The 22,573-nt window shown below is 64.9% G+C and overlaps 3 protein-coding genes across 3 annotated transcripts in view; 2 read left to right on the top strand and 1 right to left on the bottom strand.

Moving 5' to 3' along the window:
- The window catches only part of CACNA2D4 (calcium voltage-gated channel auxiliary subunit alpha2delta 4), a gene marked incomplete at both ends in the record, with an annotated part of 97,063 nt that overhangs the window by 12,380 nt on the left and 62,110 nt on the right, over positions 1-22,573 (bottom strand). The window contains 2 exons of the mRNA XM_082665219.1: positions 18,568-18,648; positions 21,845-21,972. Coding sequence (XP_082521345.1) covers positions 18,568-18,648; positions 21,845-21,972 — 209 coding nt within the window. The remainder of the gene's footprint in view (positions 1-18,567; positions 18,649-21,844; positions 21,973-22,573) is intronic.
- Positions 782-8,237, top strand: LOC309829330 (uncharacterized protein; the record flags this gene model as incomplete). The annotated part of the gene is made up of 4 exons (XM_082665200.1): positions 782-794; positions 1,822-2,196; positions 7,525-7,727; positions 8,191-8,237. The coding sequence occupies 4 exons, from the start codon at positions 782-784 to the stop codon at positions 8,194-8,196; spliced, it is 597 nt and encodes a 198-aa protein (XP_082521326.1). The 3' UTR covers positions 8,197-8,237.
- LRTM2 (leucine rich repeats and transmembrane domains 2) lies at positions 8,259-14,082 on the top strand (the record flags this gene model as incomplete). Its single annotated transcript, XM_082665288.1, has 3 exons — positions 8,259-8,325; positions 10,458-11,048; positions 13,628-14,082. The coding sequence occupies 3 exons, from the start codon at positions 8,259-8,261 to the stop codon at positions 14,080-14,082; spliced, it is 1,113 nt and encodes a 370-aa protein (XP_082521414.1).

Here is a 22,573-nt window from a genome sequence, read left to right as displayed (position 1 = left end):
ACAGTCGGATGGAGGAGGAGCGATGGGACCCCCTTCCTCCTGCCCCAGCCCGGCCTGTCCCCCTTCGGGGCCGGGACCCGCCTTCCCTCTGCCTGCCTTCCTGCAAAGCAGCTTTTCTCTAGGACCCGCGCTCAGCTGGCAGACAAAGAGCCTCAGTGAGGCCACAGGCGGCAGGCGGCGTATGGAGATGCACCTCTTTGCTCTGCGTCCTGGCTGTCACCTGCCATCTTTGTCATCACAGACGGCGAAACAAAACAGCTGTGCTGCACACACAGAAACCCTCCCTGGGGGGGAGCATGCCGCGGGGGGGCAGAAACTCCATCGTGCCCCGCACCCTCCCATCCACTTTGTCCTCGAAACCCAGCTGCAGACTGTGCTGACCTGTACGAGGGCTGCGGGGTCAGCGGGGGCCCATCTTTTAGGTACCAGCTGGGGAGCTGATGCCCAGGGACCCCAGAGACCTGGTCATCCCTCCTGGTCACTGCAGGGCAGCCCCGGGCTGTGGAGCTAACAGGCAGCTGATGGCGGGTCAGCGTGCAACACAGTCTAGCCTCTGGGCCCCTGCCACCCGGCTGGGCTCTTCCTTCCGGCTCATTCCTCACCAGCCTGGCGAGGTGGACCCCTCTTCCGGGACAGCCCCCGGTGTAGGAAAGGGGGTGAACCACCCATAGAAAGCTGCCACGCGTCCTCTGTGATATGGGTCAGAGAAGAAGGTCCCGCGGGCACTAGCCTGGGACGGTGCACCAGGACGTGAGCTCTGGTTGAGTTTTCAAGGAGCGGGATGTACCCCGTGGGTGAGGAGAGGGTCCCAGACTCCAGGAAGGACACACACTCTGCTGCAGCTGGGGGACAGGAAGCGTGTTTGGGGGCAGGTGAGGTGCATGTGACATGGGCGTGGGGTGGGAGACGGGATCCCTGCTGTGTCGGACGGCGGAGCAGACAGAAGAGGGTGTGGGAGCATCCTGAGTCAGGGGGGTCTCTCAACCTGCACCCAGGGCTGACAGTGGATCCCCCAGAAAGCAGGCGAAATGGAAGAGGGATGCCAGAAACATGCCACGTGTCCGGCTGTCAGGCAGGTTTCAAGAGATGCCAGGAAGGTCACCTCGGGTCCAGCTCTGGCCTCCACTCCTCCCCTGACTCGGTGCCTGGCTTTCTTTCCTTTGGATCAACGCTTGCCTTCCCTTGGAATATCAGTTTCTCCCACTCCTTTGTCCTGATTGGCTGGTAAAGACGTCTCTGAGTTCTTGATACCAGTCTCTTCCCATCCAGCCCAGAGCCAGGAGCAGAAGCCCAGGCCGGGGAGGCGGGGCTGGGTTTGGCCCCTCCTCAGGGCTCACCCCAGGGTGCCCCAGGCAACCTGACCCCAGGCCCCCGGCCCAGCCTGCCTGCATTTCCCTCCCCAGATAGCCCCGGTCAGGGGTCACGAGGCTCAGTGACCTCTGCGTGACCGTGTGCCCCCGGCTGTGTGGCCTGGGGCCCCTTTCCGAAGGACCACCAGGCAGATGGGCCCCCGTGCACCCCTCCAGGTACCCCCTCTGGAATAAGCCACCCCTTGACAGAGACCCAGATCAGCTTTCCCTTCCTACAGGCAGGGTGGGAGATACTGCCCCCACCTCCGAACAGGATGCAGACCCAGCTTCCCGGAGCCTTTGTCCCCTGGGTCCTGCCCCTGTGTCCCCAAAGGCAAGGGGAGAGGGGATAAAGCCAGAGGGGGCGGCAGCCAGGGCAGGGAGAGCCTGCGGGGGTGGGGAGAGAAGATAGAGGACCTGGTAAACAGTCCTCCTCCCGCTGGAGTTCATGGCAGCGTCTCCCCCTGAAAAGGGAGCGTTTCAAGGGTGAGCGCCTCCGGTGTGTGTGCGCCCGTGTGCCCGCCTTCCGTGCGCCCGCCTTCCCGTGTGCGCGCCTGTCGCTGTCATCACGGACATTCCCCCGCTGTCACTCCGCTGCTCTCTGCTCCGCACGCACGCTCCCCTCCCCGCCTGCCCCTCTCCGCGGCTCCCGAGACCCGGCCGCCCGCCCGCCGTGGGAGACGGCCTCAGGCGTTCCTTCCTCCCGCCGGGGCTCTGCGTGCCAGGTCCTGCTGGGGGATCAGGCTGGTGCCGCTGCGCTTGCTGTCTCCTTTCTCCAGGAACCCCAGGAGGGGCTCACTGGACGGCTCAGACCACTTGATTCAGGGCGCTCGCTGGGGTGCGGAAGGTGAGTGCCGAGCGCTGGGCAGGGGCGCGGGGGGCGGGTGCAGGGGCCAGGCTTGGGGCCGAGCCCATCTCCGCTGGGTTCCTTGCCTGCATGGACAGCTGCTTTGCCTCCTGCCTGGGGGCAGTGGCTGGGGCTGGGGCGGTGCTCAGGACCGGACCCCTGGGCAGCCAAAGGACACAGGGAACTCTGACCTCCCAGCGTTGGGGACAGGAGCTGGGATTCTGCTGGGGAAGGAGGGGAGGAGGCATTGCCAGTGCCGGATGACAGGCCCGGTGGCATAGAAACCGGTCCCTGCAGCATGGGGGGCGCCAGCCAGGAGCCCTGTGCCGCCTGCATGCCCGGCTCGGCAGGCAGCCCCAGGGACTTGGGTGCCAGGGGAAAGGGGGTGCTGGTGACAGGGCCGGCACACAGGACGTCTGTGGGGTGGCAGGCTGGAGGGCTGGCGCCGAGGCGTGGGCAGGGACCAGGGGTGCTGACCGGCCTCTACAGGACGCCCTCAGCGAGGCGCGCTGGCCTCTAGCAGGCTGTCCTTGGACAGGGGTGCAGAGGGTGCCCCCAGCTGGACCTGAGTCCCCGGCTCGTATGGGGGGCGTGGCCGGGAGTGGATGCGGGAGAGGAGCCTCGGAGCCCTTCCTCCGGCCCTTCCTCGAGGCTCCAGCTCTGCTCCCAGCCCACCTGGGCCCTGTTGGGGCTGGGGTCCCCCAGCTGCACACCCTCTCTACCTACGAAAGAGCTCAGGAAGCCTTGGGGGGCGGGGTGGACTCAGCTTAGGGGTGGCTGTTATACGGCCGGGGCAGGACGGAGGCCGTCTGACCGGGAGTCCCAACCTCCCCGCTCACTCTCAGGGCCCTTTATCCTCTCCCTGAGCTGCTGTCTGCCTGTCTGGGGTGGCTGGTGGGGACACTGGCACCTGGCTCTCGGGCCTGGCTCAGACCGACACCCAGCAGCTTAGCTAACTACAGGGCCGGGGGGCGGGCTGAGCGTGTGGAGATGGGCCGGGGAGCGCAGCTGGGACGGGACCCGCGGCCGTGTCCCCCTCCACACCGGCACAGGCTCCATCCAGCTTTGCCAGGAGAGGGAGACCAGGGAAGCCGGCTGGGGGTGCCAGGAGGAGGACGGGGGTGGGGGGAGCTTCTTCAGCAACCGATCTGCTTCCTTTGGGGTTTGGCTGGAAGCTGCGCCTGGGACAAGCAAACCCTGCTCCCATTTTCAGCCCCCAACGCTGAGGGGCACGGGGAGGGGGGTGTTTTAGGGCTGGGGTGCCTGGGGAGGCCTCCCCCCTCCTCCTACACAGATCAGGCCTCTCCACCCTGCCTGCCCGGGTCCAACCCCTCGCCCCCGAGCCAGGCCCGCGGGCCCAAGAGCAGCTTCTGCGAGGGGTGATGGGGGTTTTTCTTCGCTTTCCAGAGGGTCTGGTTGGGAGTGGGAATGTCTGACAAGGAAGGATGACAAGGAAACGAGGCTGCAGGAAGGCGGGCATGAGAACGGGGCACGCGTTTAAAAATGCACCAGGGGGTTTGTCTGTTCCAAGTACAAATTTAGAGATTTAAAAAAACCAGCTTCCGCGCTGCCTGGGCCGCGTGTGTTACGGGGATGCCAGGCAGGGAAGAGGTGGGAAGGGCCTGGAAGGCCAGACCGGCGGCTGCAGGTGGAGCGCGCGGCCTGGACGGCACCCCCGGGGCTCAGCGCGGGCGCCCGCTGTCCCCCTGTCCGGGTGCCCCTCAGCCCGGCCGGGCGGGTGGGAAGGGGCTGCCCTTGAAGCCCCAGGCATGGCCTCCGTCCCGGCCCTGCCGCTCGGTAGCCCGTGACCTTCACCTGTCTGCACAATGGAGGGGCGCAGAGGCCTTGTCCCGGGTTGGGGAACCTTGATCAAAGGGAGATCCCTGGGGAGGGGGTACACGGCAGGCCAGCAAGACGTCCCAGGGGGCAGGAGCCCCAGGTCAAGGCACAGTGGGCGCTGATGGCTGTGCGGCTTGGACACTGACTTGGGGGGATGGACGTGACCACGCAGCACCAGAGGACGGGTGCGGACGCCAGGCCTGGGTGGGTTTGCTGGAGGTTTCCGGCTGGAGACTGAGCCAACCCTGGCCGGAGGAGGAATGGGGGGCAGAAGCACAGAGGGGTCAGGGCGCCCACCCTAACCTGGGCGTCGGCGGGGGTGGGAGCGAGGCAGGCTGCTCCTCCCGTGGGGAAGGGAAGCCGTCCTCGCCCCCGCACCCCCAGTCTCGGGGGGCTGCCACACCCCACGTGACTCCGCAGGAGCCCGTGGGCCCTTCTGCCCTGCTGCCACCCCCGCGGGACTCCCAGCCCACCTCCTCACCTCAGCCCGCCACCCCCTCCCCAGCAAGACCCCTGCCTCCCTCTCCCCACTGCATCTGTGATGCCCCTGGGAGGAAGGCTGGCGGGGAGGGGGCGACCCGGCTTGATGAGGGTACCCACGTCGGGCGTAGAGAGGCAGCGGAAGGACGAGGAGACGCCGGTCGGCGTGAAGCGCTGCACAAACGCGAGGGTGCAGCCCTCCCCCTGCTCCAGGAGCCTCCACGCGCAGGCGGGTCAGCAGAGCCGCCTCCAGGCTCCTGAGGCCGCTGGTCGGTAGCTCTGTCGCCAGGCCGCCTGGGCCCTGGCTGCACCCTCCCACTGCCTGCCCTTAGGCAAGTTACTACCTGTCCCCAGCCTCCAGTGTCCCCATCCGCAAAATGGTGTCAGCAGTGCTGCTGACCCCAGACAGTTGTTGCGGGGACTGGGAACCATACACAGGTGTTTCCCCGCGGGCATGCTTTCTCCCCATGCGGAGCCCTCCTGCAGAGCTGTTACCGCCAGCATCCCCCATCGCTGCCGCCCCCGGCTGCCCCGGCCCCGGCCATCCCCTGCCGCGCCTCCCGGGAGGTGCTGGGGTCTGCGCTGCCGGGAGAGAAGTGACCTGGCCCAGGGCCTCTCGGACGTGACCAGGTAGGTGAATGGCCTGAGGTCTTGTTAAGAGGCAGATCCCGGCCCCACTGGCCTGGGCTGGGTCTGGGAAGCTCCTGGCGAGGCTGCTGCTGCTGGCCCGTGGCCCACGCTGGAGTAGCAGAGGGCTGGGGCCCAGAGCCCGTGTTCCTCTCCTGGGCGGGGGGGTCGCTCGGCCTGCAGCTCCTCAGCCCCATCCTCTATCCTGATTCTCTCAGCAGAGCCCAGCGAAGGAGGCTGGGGACCCCACTGGGTCCACCCTCCTCTCTGTGTCCCTGTCCCTGGGACTGGGACAGAAATGCCCACAGGCTGTGGGGCTTGGAGCCCCGACACTGCCACCTCACTCGTTTCCGTTGCCCGTTCCCCCACCTGGGTGGGGACTTCCCTCCCAGACGGCGTGAATTTATTCCGCAGTGGCCATGCCTGCCTGAGCCGCTGTGCTCCTGGCATCCTAATGTAGGTCACCCCTTTCCTAACGAGGTAGAGGGTTCTGGGGGCCGGAAGGGGTCCTGGGTTGGAGGTGGGCTGGAGGGCAGGGTGATGGACCCCACAGCGCCTGAGGGGTGCTTCTGTGGTCCCCAGGGAGCGCAGGCTACAGTCCCATGGACCTGTGGGGCCTTGTTCCCGTCACGTTTCTCCAGAGATCCCAGGGCGTGGGTCTGAGTGTGGAAAGGGTCCTGGGTTGGGGGCGGCCCTCGGGGGGCTTCTCTAGGCCCTGCTTCCGGGCTGGAGGTCCCCCCGTGCATCTGTCTGCCGGGGGCATGCGGGAACTGCGGGAGTGATAGCATCTGAGGATGCTGGAGGGCTGCCAGCGCGCGCGTGAGTGCACCCGCGTGCGTGTGTGTGGCTGCACGCTCTCTGGGGGGGTGGTCTGCATCACACGCTGTGTTGGGAGCCTGTGTGTGCACCCCGCTCAGCGCACACACGTGTCTCCCCCCAGGGGCCACTGCTGGGGGACAGTCCCCAGGGAGCGGGCCTGTGTCCCTGACCGGCCGCGTGACCAGGCACGCTGGTCTCCACCTCTGAGCCTGGCTGGCTGCTGACCCCCCTGACACCGTGTGGGCGCTGTGAGCTGCCGACCTGCGGGTCCTCGCTGGCGAGAGGAGTGTGGGACTATTCCAGGGGTCGGGGCCGAGGCTCACGGAGAGGGTGGACGGCGTCCTCAGTGATGGAGGCCTGGGAGGCTGTGTGCGAGCGCAGCCCACGGTGACCGCCATGTGACGGCTGCTGGCCTGGCACGGGCCCAGGCACAGAGACAGACACCCAGGTGTGAGACTGGGGGACCAAGAAAGAGAGGTCCCGCAGACGCGCTGGAAGCCGCCGCCCCTCCCCGCGGACACAGGGCACTGACGTCTCCCTACGTCTACCTGGGGCTCAGGTCCAAGCTTGGAGTCCCCTAGACTGCCTTGCAAGATGATGTATCCTGAATTCAGCAAATGCTAGCTCTCCTCCCCCGACCAGATTGACCCCCACGGAGGGCAGTGTGTTCTGGTCATCACCCTGAGAGATAAGGAAACCGAGGCCCAGAGGGTTTCCGTGATCTGTTTAAGTTACACAGCGAGGGAGCAGCCGGCAGGGATTCGAACCCAGAGCCCTCCCTGACCCGGGAGTCTGAGCCAGGAGCCCCGGGGACCTGGCCCTGGGAGGGTAGCTGGAAAGGACCCCTCAGCTGCTCTGGGCATCTGCTCCGCCCCCAGCCCAGGGCCCCAGATCCATCCTATAGGCATGTGGGTCTGCACTCCTCGCCCCACATCTGCCCAGTGCGACTCGCTCTGCAGCCTCTGCGAACCCCCTGGTGGGGGGCGAAGCCCAGGTGACAGACAGGCCCCCCGAGCGGTCCCCCTCCCCGGCGGGCCCCATCCTGAGCGGGCGCCCTTGCCAGGGCCCAGCTGCGGGCCCCCGGGGCTGTGGCGCTCGTGGGCTCATGGGGCCAGGAGGCTGCTTGGCAGCGGTAAGCGGGGAGGAGACGGAAGAGGCCCCCAGTGCCTGAGGGAGACCCTGCTTAGATGCTGAGGTTCCAGCGGCTGCCCCCACCCCTCAGCTCCGCTCTGCTCTGCCATTAGCCCCTCGGGCTCCCAGAATTAAGGCGGCTGTGGGAGGGGAGCGGGAGGCTGCAGCCTGGGGCCCCCGGGTCCAGCGTGGCCACCGAGCAGGGGAGGCTGCTGGCCCGTCTCTGTCCGTTCGCCACCTCGCGCTGGGCTGGCGGCAGGGGGCCCGCAGTCCCCTTTCCCGCCCCTGTGACGGGCCCCTGGCCACGCCTGGAAGGGAGTGGGAGCAGGGCAGGTCACCTGGGAAGGGGGAGGCCCCCTCGCCCCTCGGGAAGAGGAGCCGCTCTCTGCGCTGCAGCCTCGCCCTCTCCCTGCCCCTGTGCCCCGACGGCAGCGGCTGCAGCACGAGCCCCTGCGCTGATGAGGTTTATCCCAGACCTGCCGGCGGCAGAAGACAGAGCACGGCCGCTCACCCCCCGGGAGACCGCGGAGGGCAAGCAGGGGGCTTCCCCGTGGCAAGAGCCGGGCCTGGGCCTCACCCGCGAGCCAACGGCCGCCCCTACGCGGGGCCTGGTCTCGGCCTCCTCGGGGGCCATGGTAAGAGCACAGTGGGGCTGGGGGGCCAGCTGGCTCTCGATGATTTCCGCGCCTGGGACGTGGGGGAAGCCCAGAGGCCGAGGAGGCCACGTGGCTCCGAACACGTTTACGAGATCATCCAGGGAGACAAGAAGAGGCGGGGAGAGGCTGGGCGGGAGGTGAGGGATGCAGGGCGGGTGGACGGCTCCTGCATCGCCCAGCACTGGCCTCAGCACTGTCTCCAGCCCCAGGGCTCCTGGGATGCCCGCCTGCCCCTCCACGCGCCCCCTGCTGTCGACGGAGGCAGAGGCTCCTGGCTTCTCAGCCCCCTTGCTCCTCTTTCTCCCACCCCCCTACCCCGCCCAGGGAATCAGAGCCAAGAACACAGGAGGGGAGGGTAAAGAGACACCGGGCCCCCTCCATAACCCGGGGCTGCACCGGCCTGACACCCGCTTCCGCTCAGCTCTCTCTCCCTCTCTCTCAGGACTGACCGAGCGGACAAGCGGCTTCTCTCTCCCTCGAGGTGCCGGGCCTGACAGCCGTGCAGCCACCATGCTGGCCCCGGGCAGCGGCCCCGAGCTGAGCACCTGGTTTGCCCCGCTGTGGAGGCAGATCTCTTGTGAGTGGAGGCGGGGGTCGGCTTAGCGGGGATGCAGGGATGCTCTTCCCAGGTGTCCATGGCCTGGGTCTGGGAAGAAGGGCCCAGTCCCCGCAGCCCTGCCCACGGTGCCGGGGGAAGAGCTGCTTCTGAGCTCTGTGGCGGGCGGGTCGGGGGCAGGGGCTCCACAGGCAGCTCTGTCCCCCCAGGTGGGTCTGCTTCCACCCCCAGGGGCCCCAGCAAGTCCTGCTGCCCTAATGGCAAACCGCCCTCTCCTTGCTCGGCCATCAGCTGGGTGGGCCTGGAGGCCTCCCTTAGGGCTCAGCCCCCGTAGCTCCGAGACGGGGGGGAACCAGGGGGCTCTGGGGACGTGACACTGGAAGGGGCCTTGGGGAGCGGGTCCAGCCCCTCCTTCTGCATATGGGGAGACAGAGGCCGCCCACTCCCCACAAGGGAACCTTGTGAGCTGTCGGGTGAAGGAAGCCCTGGGAATTCTCTTCACGAGGTGAAGGGTCAAGGCTACAGGGTAAGAGGTAAGAATGGTCTCGAGGGACGTCCCTGACTCCTGCCCTCGCACGGTCAGCCCTGTGATGCTGCCGCCCCAAGACACAAGCGGCCTCAATTACTCACCCCGCAGAGCAGCTGATCCCGAGGGACCCAGCTCCCCTCTCAGCCTCCTTTGGAATCACTCAACACCTCGCGACACAGGGCTCTGTTTTCTTGCCACCAGAGCTTTAACGCCAGCCTGAATTTCTTTGGGGGGGGGGGACAGTGACCTGTAGTTATGTCGGTCCTTTTGAGAGGGAGGCTGGATGGGTTGAGTGTTTTGCTGGGGAAAGTGAGGTCTGAGGAATTCAGTTGACTTCCACAAGGCACGGCGGGGGTAGTCTGACAGGCTGACCTGGCCACAGACAGCTCAGACAGCGAGAGGGTCAGCGGCCCTCAGGTGACCTCAGGTGGCCGGAAGGGCTTCCAGTTGGCGTCCATGGCCGTGCCTGTGCTCATTTCCTGCCGAGAACAAAGATGCTCAGGTGTCAGCCTGGCAGGTGCCTCTCAGGAGTCACCGATCCTCCAGGAAAGGGGGGTGCGGTCCCACCCTGTTCCTTCAGGGTCTGCCCTTTGGGACACCAGACAGCAGACCCCTACTAGACACAGACTCAGGACCGTCCCCTCCAGACCCCTGGTCAGAGCAGCTCTGCCCCTCCAGCTGGAGCCGAGCGGCCAGCACTCCTCGGCTGGGGCCTTTCCTCCCGGCCCGGTGGGATCCTCCCCTTCCACAGGGACACCCTGGGGGACAGTCGGGGGCTTTGCAGTCACTCTTAGAAGGGTGGGCCACGGAACGAGCTGCCCTGCGGGACTGTTCTCTGAGCACCCGTCCCCCTGCAGCCCTGCCACAGGGGCCCTGGGCAAAGCATGGGACCGTGAAAGGAATTCTGTCAACAGATCTGTCCTGCGGAAATTGGGGACAGGGGCCCAGGCTAAGGGCAAGCTGGCTGTAAAGTGAGAACAGATGTGGGACTTGCCCCGGGCCCACAACTTTGGGGGCTCGCACCCCAGCATCCTCCACGTGGACGTGGAACTCAGCATCTCACCCTGCCGTTTCCACAGTGGTCTCTGGGGTGGGGCCCGGGCGGGCCCGGGCTCCCTCGTCACCCTGAGTCGCTGGCCCACCTTGGATGTGGGACTCATGCAGACCGGGGAAGTGGTGGCAGGGGTCGGTGTGCCCCTTCGTGTGTGCAGCGCGGCCCCTCCCATGCACGGCCATCAGCCCCGTGCAGCTCCAGGTGGTGGTTGTGGGGGGGTGCGGTGCAGAGGGGAAGGAAGCAGAGCCACTTTCTCTGGACAGAATCCTTCCATGGCAGCGGCCCTGGGAGAGGAACATGGGGCGGCCCCTCTGACACCCTCACATCCTCTGTCGCATCAGCGTCTGTGGTGTCGGGGCCGTGTGGGGACCCTGGCTGCCCGGTGGTGTCCGTCCACGTGGACGTGCTGCGGGGGGTTAGTTGTGTTTCTACGTGGTCAGGAAGCGCTAGGCACCGCGCGTGGTTGGGCCAAAGGGGATCGGCGCGAGGCCGCGTGATGGGAGGCGGATGGGAGGGGAAGGCAGTGGGAGTGGCGACCCGCAGTCCTGCCATGCCCCGTCTGTCCCGCAGGGCTCACCTGTTGGATCGCCCTGTGCACGGCGGAGGCTGCCCCCGCCTGCCCCCTGCCCTGCACGTGCGACGGCCACGGCCTGCAGGTGGACTGCAGCGGCCGGGGCCTCGCCGCGCTGCCCGCGGACCTGCCGGCCGCCACCCGCAGCCTGCTGCTCCTGAACAACAGGCTGAGCTCCCTGCCCGCCGGGGCCTTCGCTGGCCTGTCGGGCCTGCAGCGGCTGGACCTCTCCAACAACTTCCTGGACGGGCTGCCGCGCGCCGCCTTCGGGGGGCTGGCCAACCTGACGGAGCTGCAGCTGCGCAACAACAGCCTCCGTGCCCTGGACCCCGAGCTGCTGCGGCCCCTGGCGCGCCTGCGCCACCTCGACCTGTCCCTCAACGGCCTGGCCCGGCTCCCACCCGGCCTCTTTGACGGGCTCCCCGCCCTGCGCTCCCTGTTCCTGCGCGCCAACCGCCTGCAGAGCCTGGACCGGCGGACCTTCGAGCCCCTGGCCAGCCTGCAGCTGCTGCAGGTGGGGGACAACCCCTGGGAGTGCGACTGCCACCTGCGGGACTTCAAGCACTGGCTAGAGTGGTTCTCCTACCGAGGTGAGCACGGGTCAGGTCGGGGAGGAGTGGGCCCGGCCTGGCCACCGGCGGGCACAGGGGCTCCGCGGCCCCCTTCTTCCCATCCCCTCCGCTCCCAGCCGCCTTGCTCTGCCCTGTCTCCTCAGGCTGACTCTCTGTAACTGGCTCTCACTTCTGTAGGTTTCAGGATGGACTTAAACACACAGTATCATTGTCCTCTGCCTCTAGGCTTCCCTGGCCCGGGAGGAGGAGGGATAAAACCACCCTCGCGGGCTTCCCTGGTGGCGCAGTGGTTGAGAGTCCGCCTGCCGATGCAGGGGACGCGGGTTCGTGCCCCGGTCCGGGAAGATCCCACATGCTGCGGAGTGGCTGGGCCCGTGAGCCATGGCCGCTGAGCCTGCGCGTCCGGAGCCTGTGCTCCGCAACGCGAGAGGCCACAACAGTGGGAGGCCCGCGTACGGCAAAAATAACCAAAACAAAACACCCTCGCTCCTCTGAATAATGCAGCCATCTCTTAAGTACCCACAGTGCCAGGAGGGTGGAATCGAGTTCAAATCCACAAATGCAGTCACATTTTCTTTCTGACGATGATCTCAACTCCTTCTCCCTAGAAGTTCTATTATCAAAGCTTTTACTAAGAAGCCAAATGCTCCCCCTTTCGGTGACCCGGGAAAGTTCTAGAATGACCTTCGGAATGATTAAATGAAATGGACAAGGGCAGAAAAGTAAGCCTGCTGGCTAAAAGCGCCAGGTCCGGTTTTGCCTCGTGGCTCTGCCACGTACTAGCTGTGTGTGATCTCGGGAGAGCTCACTGACCTCTCTGTGGCTGCACCCTCGTCTGTGAAATGGGGCCAATCTCAGAGAATCTATCTCAGAGAATCACTGTGTGGAGTAGGTAGGTAATTCATGGAAAGCGTCTGGAAAAGGACCCAGCATAAAGTGAGTCCGCAATAAAACTTACTCATTTATATGTCCACTGGCTGGCGGAAGTCATAATATTAACCGGGCTTAATTAGACACAGTTTGGTGTCCAGCAGGAAGTAGGGCTCCATGAATCTGCTGAACGAGTGAATCGATGTGAAGCGAACGCTAATGCTTTCGTCAAAGTCTTACTCCCTTTGTTTCACAGTGTTTCCACAATTTAATTATTTGCATAATATTCTCACGTTAGTTAATTAAAAACATTTTACAAACGATAAAGTACCATAAAATGTTAGTCCCTGTGATAATTTCTCCCGTTTTTGTGAGAGGAGAAATAGTAACACTTGCATGGTTTCCAGTTTCCAAATATCCTACCATGTACGTGACCCACTTGAACCCTAACTGAGCTGCAGCTGAGACGGCCATTCTTATTGACAGCCTGGAAAATCGAGACTCCTCAGCAATTCGATAGGTAAAGTGACTTGCGGATGTCCTGGCCGGGAGGGAGTCAGCCTCAGGTTTTGGGAGCAGGGAGGTAGGGCGGCTGCGTCTCCACGCCCAGCCCCCGCCCGTGCAAAGGCCCTGGACACAGTTCACGGGATGTAAGCCTTGGACAGGGGTCTGGAGAGCCAGACCGATGTGTGATCTGCAGGGGACATCCTTGCCCCTCCAGTCATCGGTCACCGGGAGCTGAAGGGCATGGAGGGGGAACGTACACTTTAGGAACTTTTCACTAGTAGAGTTATCTTCCGCCATGCGCTCCTCCAAAACAATGCAGACCAAACCAGAACAAAAACCTGGGCCCTTTTCCTCAGCACCCGGGGAGGACTGATGTCTATTGTGTGAGGAGACCGCGGCGGTGGGGCTGCAGGAGCCCAGGCGCTTCCCTGGGGGCCGCGCCTGCGTCTAGATCTCGGGCTGCCCGAAGAGGCCAAAAGGGGGCCGTCTGGGCAGCTCCTCTTCCTCTCGCCCCACCTGTGCGCTGCACCCTCCCCGCCCAGGCCGCGGGCTGAGCCTGCGCTGCCCGCACGCCCTCCTCTGCCCTCGGGGGTCCTCAGGGTGTCCTCCCAAGATGCCACTGCGCTCACGGGTGCTGTGGCCGGGCTGCTGAGGGGGCCACCACTGCCCTCAAGGAGGAAACTGCTGTCCCTGGGCCCCCCTCTCCCTCTTCCAAGGAGGAGTCTTAGGAACCACGGTCCCGCCCGCGTGGAGGAGCAGGGCCGAGGCTCTGACCTCTGTCCTTTGTGTGGGCGGGAGGGGCGCGGGGGGAGCAGTTGCTGGGGAGAGCAGAGCCGGGGGTCACGGACGGCGGTCAGTGGAGAGGTCAGTTAGGACAGGCACGGGCTGCCGCCTGGCAGGGCTCCTGGCCCCCCTTTCCTGAGCACCCGGGGGCCAGCTTGACTCTGGGGGCAGGGGAGGTGGGAACGTTTGTTTCTCTATCAGATGGGAGCAGGGACACCGTCCGTCTTCTGAGGCTTCTGCGCGGGTTAAACGCCGTGACACGTGTACCCGCCTCCCCGTCACTGGGCGCCGTACGCCAGTCCCCCTAACCTCTCCCCTTCGCTCCAGGATTGATAGTGCTGCGGATGGAAACTAGGCCTCCCGGGCCTCTGTGTGGGGACCTGGGGCTGGGGGAGGGAGTGCCGGCCTCAGCCCCCCTTTTCTCTCTCCTGATGCAGGGGGGCGCCTGGATCAGCTGGCCTGCACCCTGCCCAAGGAGCTGAGGGGGAAGGACATGCGCGTGGTCCCCATGGAGATGTTCAACTACTGCTCCCAGCTGGAGGACCAGAGCAGCTCAGCCGGGCTGGAGGTCCCCGGGCCACCCTGCACCAAGGCCAGCCCGGAGCCTCCCAAGCCCAAGCCGGGCCCCGAGCCCGAGCCCGAGCCCAGCACCGCCTGCCCCCAGAAGCAGAGGCCCCGGCCCGTGAGCGTGCGGCGGGCCGTCGGCACCGTGATCATCGCGGGGGTGCTGTGCGGTGTGGTCTGCATCATGATGGTGGTGGCCGCTGCCTACGGCTGCATCTACGCCTCCCTCATGGCCAAGTACCACCGGGAGCTCAGGAAGCGCCAGCCGCTGATGGGCGACGCGGAGGGCGAGCACGAGGACCGGAAGCAGGTCTCCTCTGTGGCCTGAGAGCCCAGGGCGGGGCCGGGGGGCACGCCAGCCCCCCTCCCGCCCCCTTCCCACCTTCCCCCCAGCCCGCCAGCAAACGGGCCCGTGTCTCCACGGACACCGGAGCGTCCGGAAGGTATCAGTACACTGACGCTCCCCTCTGGACCACAAACGCTCTGGCCCACGGGCAGAAAAGATGTGTGTGTGCGAGCAAAGACTCCTGGACCCAGCGCCCCCGTACCGCTGCGGCTCCCGGTACAGTCACAGCCGGTGACACCCCCCTCCTCTGGCTCAACCCACCTTATCTGCGTCTGGGGGTGCGGGGCCGGTTTCTGCGACTCTCTTCTAAGCCAGGAAGATGTTGGGCCCAGCTTCCGATGGCTGGTACCACTGTGCATTCAGCCCAGCCCAGCCATCTGGACCAGCACTTGGCAACCCAGCACCACGCCCTCTCCAAAGCCATCTGTCCCTGCACCACCAACCACCCGGCTCCGGGTCACTAATCGTTCCCGCTCGAGCTCGGCATCACACACACAGTCACTTAGGGACAGAGGTCGTGGGACCTCGGGGAGCGGAGCCAGGCGTCCCCCGTGGTCTCAGCCCTCGGGCCACACAACCTGCTGCTTGCTTATGCAACCTCCTGCGGCGGATGGGGAGAAACCCAAGCCCACGGCACGAGGATTCCTTCCAGATCCTCTCAAGAGGCCAAGGTGGTGCTGCCGGATGAGACTGCCCGTCACCATGGTAACCCACTCACACCTCTCCTGCTGGGATTTCCAGGGACGCCTGCCCAGAGGCCTGGAAGATGCAGCGTGTGTGGATGGTGGCCTCCCGAGAGCCTGGCCACGCACCACCGGACTCATCCTCCGCGCTGCCCAAGTATGTCCCCGCCAGGCCCCGTGGGGACGCGCACCGCTCCCACTCCCACAGCCTGCGGCCCGAGAACCGTTGCTCTGCACCTCCCACTGCCATGCCCCACCCTCAGCATCTCTGGGCCCGTGACCCCAGGGCGGGGACTGGCTCATCCTCTGTGATCCTCCTGCCAGCATATACCAAACAGACCCCGGGAGCAGCGAAAGGACCCCCCCGTCCTGCTCAGAGGTCTCAGTAATGGGGTCCTTTTCCCAGCGTTCTGTCAGCTCAGTCTGACTTCCCAGAGTCCTCGTGGCACCTGGACTGGGGCCCAAACCAGAGCAAGGGCCCAGGGGCCCATCTGCTCGTTACCCGTAACCCGCCCCCCCAAAGGGACAGAGGCTGAGGGTGGGCGTGGGAGGGGGCAGTGCAGGGTGGGGTTCACCGGTCCCCTTTCCGAGGTCTGCCCTCCTGGGGAGTGCGATCCCGGCGAGTCCTGGGCCTCGCTCTGCAGGACATCAGCCTCCCCGCCGCTTACGGAGGGTCAGGTGGCAGGAGGCCGGTTTCGGGCTCTGCGACGGCTGCGAGTCTAGGGAGTGGCCCGGGGGAGGCCGTCAGAACATGGTTCTGAGGCAGGACAGGGGTAGAGGGGGCCGGGTGCAGGCTGCCCACCGGGCTGGCCTGCAGTCTTCCTTCTTCTGGTGCCGGCTGACACCAGACCTGGGGATTTTCTAAAGGGAGTCAGGGAAGGCTGGACGTTGTCAGTGGTGGTGTCTTTAGCCTAAGACAGAGATTTTTAAAGGCAAAATTATATTTCTGGTTTGTTGTTTCAGATGACAAATAAAGCCTGTATTTTCCTATCTACTTCCTGGTTTCCTTGGGCGGGAGGGGACGCAGGAGCCAGCAGCCGGGATGGCGGCCCCTGCCCGCTGACCTCCCCAGATGGGCGCACGGAGTGTCCCCAGGCCCCTAAGGAGGACGGCAGCTCCCGCCCGAGGCCTGGCCTTGGGGCGCCCCTGGGAGGGCAGCGGGGGAGCGCGGAGCCCCGGGCCTGCTCCCAGCCCCGCTGCGAGCGAGGCTGCCCTGCGGTCAAGGGCAGACGGCCACGGGGTAGGAGGCGCGCCTTGGCCCTGGGGACCCTCCTGCTGCCTGCCGGGAGGGGCGGCTCCCCAAGAGCAGTTTAGGGGACTAGGTTTCACCAGCCTTGGAGGGGTGTCGCTGGGTTTGCAGGACGAGCCCCGTTTAATATCCTGTGCTTTTGAGGCTGACGTACAGACGACCCCTCCTCAGGGCTCAGCAGGTGCAGGATCAGAACCCGGGACCGGAGGGCGGGGGCGGGGCCGGAGGGCGGGGGCGGGGCCGGAGGGCTGGGGCGGGGCCGGGGGGGGAGTGAGCGACGGCAAGGCCTCCGGCTGTCTGCCCACCTGCGGCCCGCGTGGCCCACCTCGCCTGACTGGCCGGGCCTGGGCTACACGCGTCACAGTCTTCAGACCAAGACGGGATTCTCTTCTAGCCAGGAGCCCTCCCTTCGGTGACACCCCAGCGAGCCAGGAGCCAACCCCGGGGAGAAGGGAACCAGCAGGTCCCTGTTCCAGGAGTTTGGCTGGACTCCTTCCTGGGTGGGGGTAAGTGGGGAGAGGTGCCCTCCTGTGGCCCTGACCGGTACAGCAGAGCTGGGAGAGCAGGCCCCATGGGGGCAGGGGACCGCCTGCACAGCCTGCACAGGTGTGGGTAACGCGCAGACGCACTGTTCTGAGAGCGCCCCGCCGTCTGAAGGCTGGGCCGTGCGCACGCAGGCGGAACTCCAAGGAGAGGAGCCGTCAGGCAGCTCCAGACAGCAGGCCCTCCGCACAAAGGCTGCTGGGCTGGGGAAGCACACTTGCAGGTTACGGTACCACCATGACACTCGGCAGTATTTCCCAAGTGGGGCCTGGAGGGCACAGAGACTTGAAAGTGGATCCTGATCAGAACAGTAGATTCCTAGAAATTTTGCATGAACCGTTGAGAAATGCCTGCTTGGACTAAGGTTCAGCGACGCCTCCTCATTCACCTGCCTGGCCCTTGGCTGTCCCCCAGCTGCCCTTCCTCCTTCTCCCCAGCCCAGGGCACAAACATCGAACGTGCAGCCTGTGCGTCACAGAACACGCGAGGAAAGGAACTGCCGGCACCGCACACACAGGCTAGCTGGTCCGGCTCAGGGAGGCTGAGCCACAGGCTAGGAAGAGGAAATTACAAAAGGAGGCTGAAAAGAATAATTGAAGCATAAAGGTCTCCAGTGCCTCCTCCCTGTCCTATCACATCCGTGCCCCCCGAGCTGCAGAGCGATCGTCTGCAGTGAGTTAAACCAGAAGCACCCGGACACGGTTTCCATGGCAACCCCTCCTGGCTCTAATGCAGCGCCGAGTTAAAAATGATGTCAAGTAATTGGAGAGTGCAGGGGAGCAGCCAGCAGGCTGACCCCGCGTGCCTTCTGCTTGCTGGGCTTTCGGGTGTGCGGGAGCTGAGAAGCCCACGTCATGGACGGAGCAGGGGCTACGGGACAGTCTTTAGGGTCTGGGATTAGCAGGCCAGGCGAAGGACAGAAAGGCGGCTGGGAAGGCGCGGGTCCCTCCAAAGTGCCCGGCGGCGCAGCCTCAGGACCCCTGTGACACACGTGTTTCCAAATGAGGCTCTGAGTGACCAGAACAAGCCCTTCCCTCCCTCCCTCCTCATCGCAGCGTGGACGGCCGTGCCCTTGCTGGGGCGGGCGGACGAAGGGGCAGCCTGCCTGCTGGGCCGCTCCTCCCTGCCCTTTGCCCTGCACTCAGCCTGGGGGAGAAGACACGAGGGGCCTGCTCGCCTGCCCCTGGCAGCTGTGGGGTCCCCCACAATGCAGGCGCCCGACCCCAGTGCCCAGGACGGCTGAGAGCTGTGAGGACCTCACAGCTTCTCAGAACACGGTGGGGTCTGAGACACGGAGACCGAGGGCAGGATCCTCAGGGCTCTCAGACGAGTGGGCAGGGGTGCCAAGGCCCTTCTTAGGCCCCAAAAAGCTGCAAAGCCGGGGCAGCTCGTGAGGCTGCCCGGGTACTCTCATGGCTTCTGTGGCCAATTGCAACAAAGGGTCATGATCCTGGGCCTTCAAGAGAGGCAGTCTGAGCTTAAATTCTAGTCATTGACTATTAGCTGTGGGACTTCGGGCAAATAACATGTCTGGGCCTCAGTTTCCTCATCTGTAAAATGGAGCCAAACCAGGTCACCGCCCCCCCCGGGCTGGATGAGAACATGCACGGGAGCACAGGACTCACGTACGGGCTCGGACTTTAGGGTCTGAGTCCCAAGCCCACTCCTCCCCTGAGTGGGCAGTGGAGGCGGAAGCGACACAAAGAGGGTGGGAAGGAGGCCTGGGCAGGCTCTGTCCTGTGTGACCTTGCGCAGATCTCTCAACCTGTCTGGGCTTCAGTTTACTGCATGAATCCTGTTAGATCTAAGGCCTCACAGCTGTATAAACAAAATGGCTCAGGAAGACTCCACCTCCCCTCAGCCCCACATTTCATCTGGGAAAACACAGACCGTGGCCTCGCGAACCACGCGCGGGGCCGCCTCCGTCACTGGGTCTCGTTCTCGACTCGGACTCACAACTGCCCGGCCTCAAAGCCCAGGGGCAGCTCCTACCTGCAGCGATGGCTGTCCTGTTGTCCATGGTCACGGCTACAGCTGTGCTCACGGTCACCACCATCGGCTTGTCTGTATTTTCTGGGGGGAAAATTGTCCAGTCACTTTCTCTGCACCTGAGGAGGAGCCGGGGTGGCGGCGCGGGCTGGAAAGCCCAGTAAACAGCAGGCTAGGACGTTCCCTGAGCGAGCGAGGGGCTGCCAGGGAGGCTGCCTGCTACCACCACCTCGGGTCTTTGCGGAGCGCCTCGTACTTGCCTCCTATGTGCCGGGTGCCGCCCACCTCTCCATGCAGCTCCGAAGCTGCCAGGTCAGTGTGTGGCCCCTGCCCGCCTGGACAGCGCCGCACTGTCAGGTCCCTGACGCTGCAGGTCTGCTCTGTCTCAGGGCCGCAAAGCTGTCTGCATGCAGCTGCCCCACTGGAGCTCGGGGACCCCGCGGGGACCCACCCAGGAGACTCGCGTGGCATCGAGGGGCCCTTGCGAGCAGGGGACGGGCTGCACTCCCGGACGCAGTGCTGGCTGACCCTGCGCTGTCCTTCATCAGTTACATGAGTCAAGGTGACAACGACAGCCCCTTCGGGAAGCCAGACTCCAGGGCTGCGATGGGCACAGAGGCTGGCTGGCATCTGACACGTGCGAGGTGCCCCGTGAATCCTGGTGGCCTGCGTGCCACTGCCCGGAGGGTCGCTGCACGTCCGGGACACAGCCAGGCTCCAGGACCTCTCAGGAGAGCCAGGCCTCCAGGCGCAGAATTCAGGTGGCAGCCTCAGCTCTGCACCAGCACAGAGCTTTCCGGCTCTGAGAGGCGCGGACGAGTACGTGCCCGCGGCTTTTGGGCTCTACAGCCCTGGGAAAGGCACTCTTGCCTACGGATCAAGTGTGTCACTAAAAACCCCGAGAAAGGGGCACAGTTCTGCCACGTGCTCGCTTGTTAGAATGTCTTTACATCAAACGTTGCTTGAAACCAACAGGTCGTGAGACTCTTGACAGTGTCAGTCGTAGCGAAACTTAAATCCACCACTGGTTTCTCGTATCTGCCCTCTTGTCAGGATTACCCATCCCACCTCGCCGGAACCAAGTATCTCACAGAAATCAGAAATTACTCTGATTCTAGGAACTGACACGATGTAAGGTCGTCCTTGGCTCTAGGAATTGGCCATGACAAGGACACAAGAGACCAGAACAGCCGCAGAAGCTGGCTTCCCCGCCTTGCTTCTAGAAATGTCTGGACGATCCTGATGGGGTGACCCCCGCACCGTTCCCGGCCGCAAGCTGCTTTCGGGACAGACCCGTTGTGTGTGCTCCACGGGCTCGGAGGCAACACCCAGGCGAAGATGTGGGGCGCTAATGACGCGGTCTCTGGGGATAGCAGGGATCTCAGGGCCTGGGTCACCAGGCACCGGGTGAGTGAGCCAGCTACCAGGTGGTAGGGGGGCAGGCCCAGGCCTGGCCCAGGAAGCAGGGCTGTGGGTGGGGGCACCAGGCCTGAGCTGCTGGGGCTGCGCTGGGACTCTGCTCTGTGCTGGCAGGTTTCTCAGCGCCGACTGCAAAAGGCAGCTCCGTGTGGGCAGAGCTCGCCCACCGGGCCCAGGCGGAGGGCTGCAGTCAGCCTGGGTGGGCGGGGCCCTCCCCTCACCCTGCAGCCGCCCCTCCACCTCCTCAGGGGTACCCCCCATTAAAATTGTCGGTTTCTCCCTTTGGGGGAGGATGGGAGCGTGGAGGGCCCCTTGCCCGGTGGTCCCCAGCCGGCCCTCGTCATCTCGCTCTCTGTTCCCGCCCACCACCCTCCTGCCCCTGTGCCAGAGAGCTCCCCGGCAGCCAGCTCATCCTGGTGACACTGGCAGGAGGGAGCCCGTCACCGTGGGGGCGGGCAGGGCCTCACCCCAGACCCCCCGGGACCCCGTGGGGCCCTCCTGTTCCGGGGGGCGCCGAAAGGGGGAGCTGCCTCTGTGGCTGTGGTGCCAGTGCGGGAAGGGGCCCCTCCGCGGGTGTGCCCTGGAGTCCCAGCGCCTTACACACAGTGAAGTGCGGAGAGACCCCCGGTGTGCCCCCCGCTGTGTGGTCCGGGCGAGTCAGGCGCCCTCTGAACCTCAGACTCTCCTTGTGTAAGAAGAGGGCGTGCACACCGCATGAGCGGGGCGGGGAAAAGCGTTCTGTAAAGCACGTCAGTGACACGCCGGGCGGAGGATGCCGAGGAAGGGCATCTAGAGGGCAGGTGCTGCCTGCAGCCGCGGGCGGGGCCCCGGGGCCTGGGCCTCCCCAGCCGGCAGCTCAGCTCGGGGAGGTTCCCGTCGGGCGGCGTGAGGGTGGTTTTGGTGGCGGCGGTGGCAGGAGGCTATTGGCGGGCGGGCGGGCGGCCTGGAGGGAGGACAAGGCTTCATCCCAAGTCGGCTCCCGGCCGCCCTCTTCCTCACGTCTCCACTCCTCAGCCCCTACCTCGGCTCGCTCAGCCAGGACGCCGAGGATAGTTGCGGGCCCCCTCACCCCACGGCGCTGAGGCCAGGACCCCCAGACGTGACCCGTGGACCCTCTCTGGGCCGTGGTCACTTCAAGTGCAGATTGAGAGGGTGAGGCTTTGCAGCCCCAGGGTCCTTTCTGTCCTAAACACTGTGCGGCTTTCTGGGCGCTCTGTTAAAGCCACTTACCGTTTCCCGTTCGGGTTATTTCCCAGAGTGGGGGCCGGGCTGGGAGCTGGGGGCTCCAGCTCTGAGCCCCCCTGGCCCTTGGACTGGCAGGCCTGTGCTGGCTGGGTGCCTGAGGCCCAATCCGCCATCATCTCTCGCCCTGCAGCCCCCAGAGGCCTGGCGGCCGGGAGGCGCCCCGTTATTACCAGGAGCTGCCGGGGAGCAGGCCGGGGCTCAGCCGCCCCCCTGGGATATAGTCTGTTCCAGGCAGTACAGCGGCCCCCCACGGAATAAAGTCTGCTCCTTTCACGCTTTGAGCAGCTCTCAGAAACACTCAGATGTCTGGAAATACACGACTCTCCAGAGACCCATTGTCCCCACGTCCTCCTATGCGGAATCTGGGCTAGAATCCAGCTCCTCCTGACTTTCGGGTCAAACCCTTTCCTTTGTTACAGTTGAACTTTTGAACCGCGTCGTTGATTGCCGGCCAGGGAATGAAACGATCCACCCAGGGTGCAGGTGGAGGCCAGCGGGGTGAGGGGACGCCGAGGTCTGGACGTTCGGTCCTGTATCTCGTGGCGGTCTCCCACCCCAAGCGCGGTGGGAGGAGGGATGCCCTGGGCCCCGCCCTGGAGCTTGGGGTGTAGATTACCTGGTCCCTCTGCCGAGTAGAGGTTGAAGACCATGCTGCCCGGAGGCTGCTCGGCGGCCTGGCGGTACCACAGAGGGAAGTGGTCCAGGGTGAAGATGCTGGCCTCGTCCGCCGGCGTCAGGAACCTCCTGCAGCGAGAAGGGCCTGTCACCTCCCCCGGACCCGGGAGCACGGTCTTCTCCATCTCCTCGCTCCTACGAGGTCATCGTGGCTGGGCCAGGGGGGCGACTCCCCTCTGACTTGGTGGGGTTGCAGAAGGAAAGATTAGCCCCTGAATGGGTGTTGCCCCGGAGGATGCTCCCCAGTCATTCTTGCCTTTTCCGGAATCAAATGCTGGTGCAGCTGAGGGCACATCGTAGGAAGGGTGGAGGGCCTGTGTGCTGAGAGAGCCTTTCCACCTCTCTGTGCACTCCTTGCCTGCAGGGTTCATTTATTTGGGGTACAGCCTAATTCCTCTTTGTCAAGCTGATTAGCATGTCTGCAGGAGGGAACTGTATAGTCATAGAGGGTCATAAATTCCCCCAAAATGGTTACTGCAACAGCTCCTGCCGCAGGCAGTGGAGTCTCCTTTTGGGGGGCAGCTCAGTCTCCTTTTGGGGGGCAGCTCTACCTTGCTAATTACGGTTTTGCACTGCTGGGCTCAGCCCGCTGACAGAAGGGGGTGTTGGCCCAGGGCAGACTGGGAGGGAAGCAGGGAGAATCTGGTAGGGATTAAAAGAGTGACTGTGT

Source organism: Grampus griseus, assembly GCF_964374135.1.
Source record: "Grampus griseus genome assembly, chromosome: 11".
Lineage (NCBI taxonomy): Eukaryota > Metazoa > Chordata > Mammalia > Artiodactyla > Delphinidae > Grampus > Grampus griseus.
Note: the sequence above shows the minus strand (reverse complement) of the source record. Positions and strands in the feature narration are given on the sequence as shown.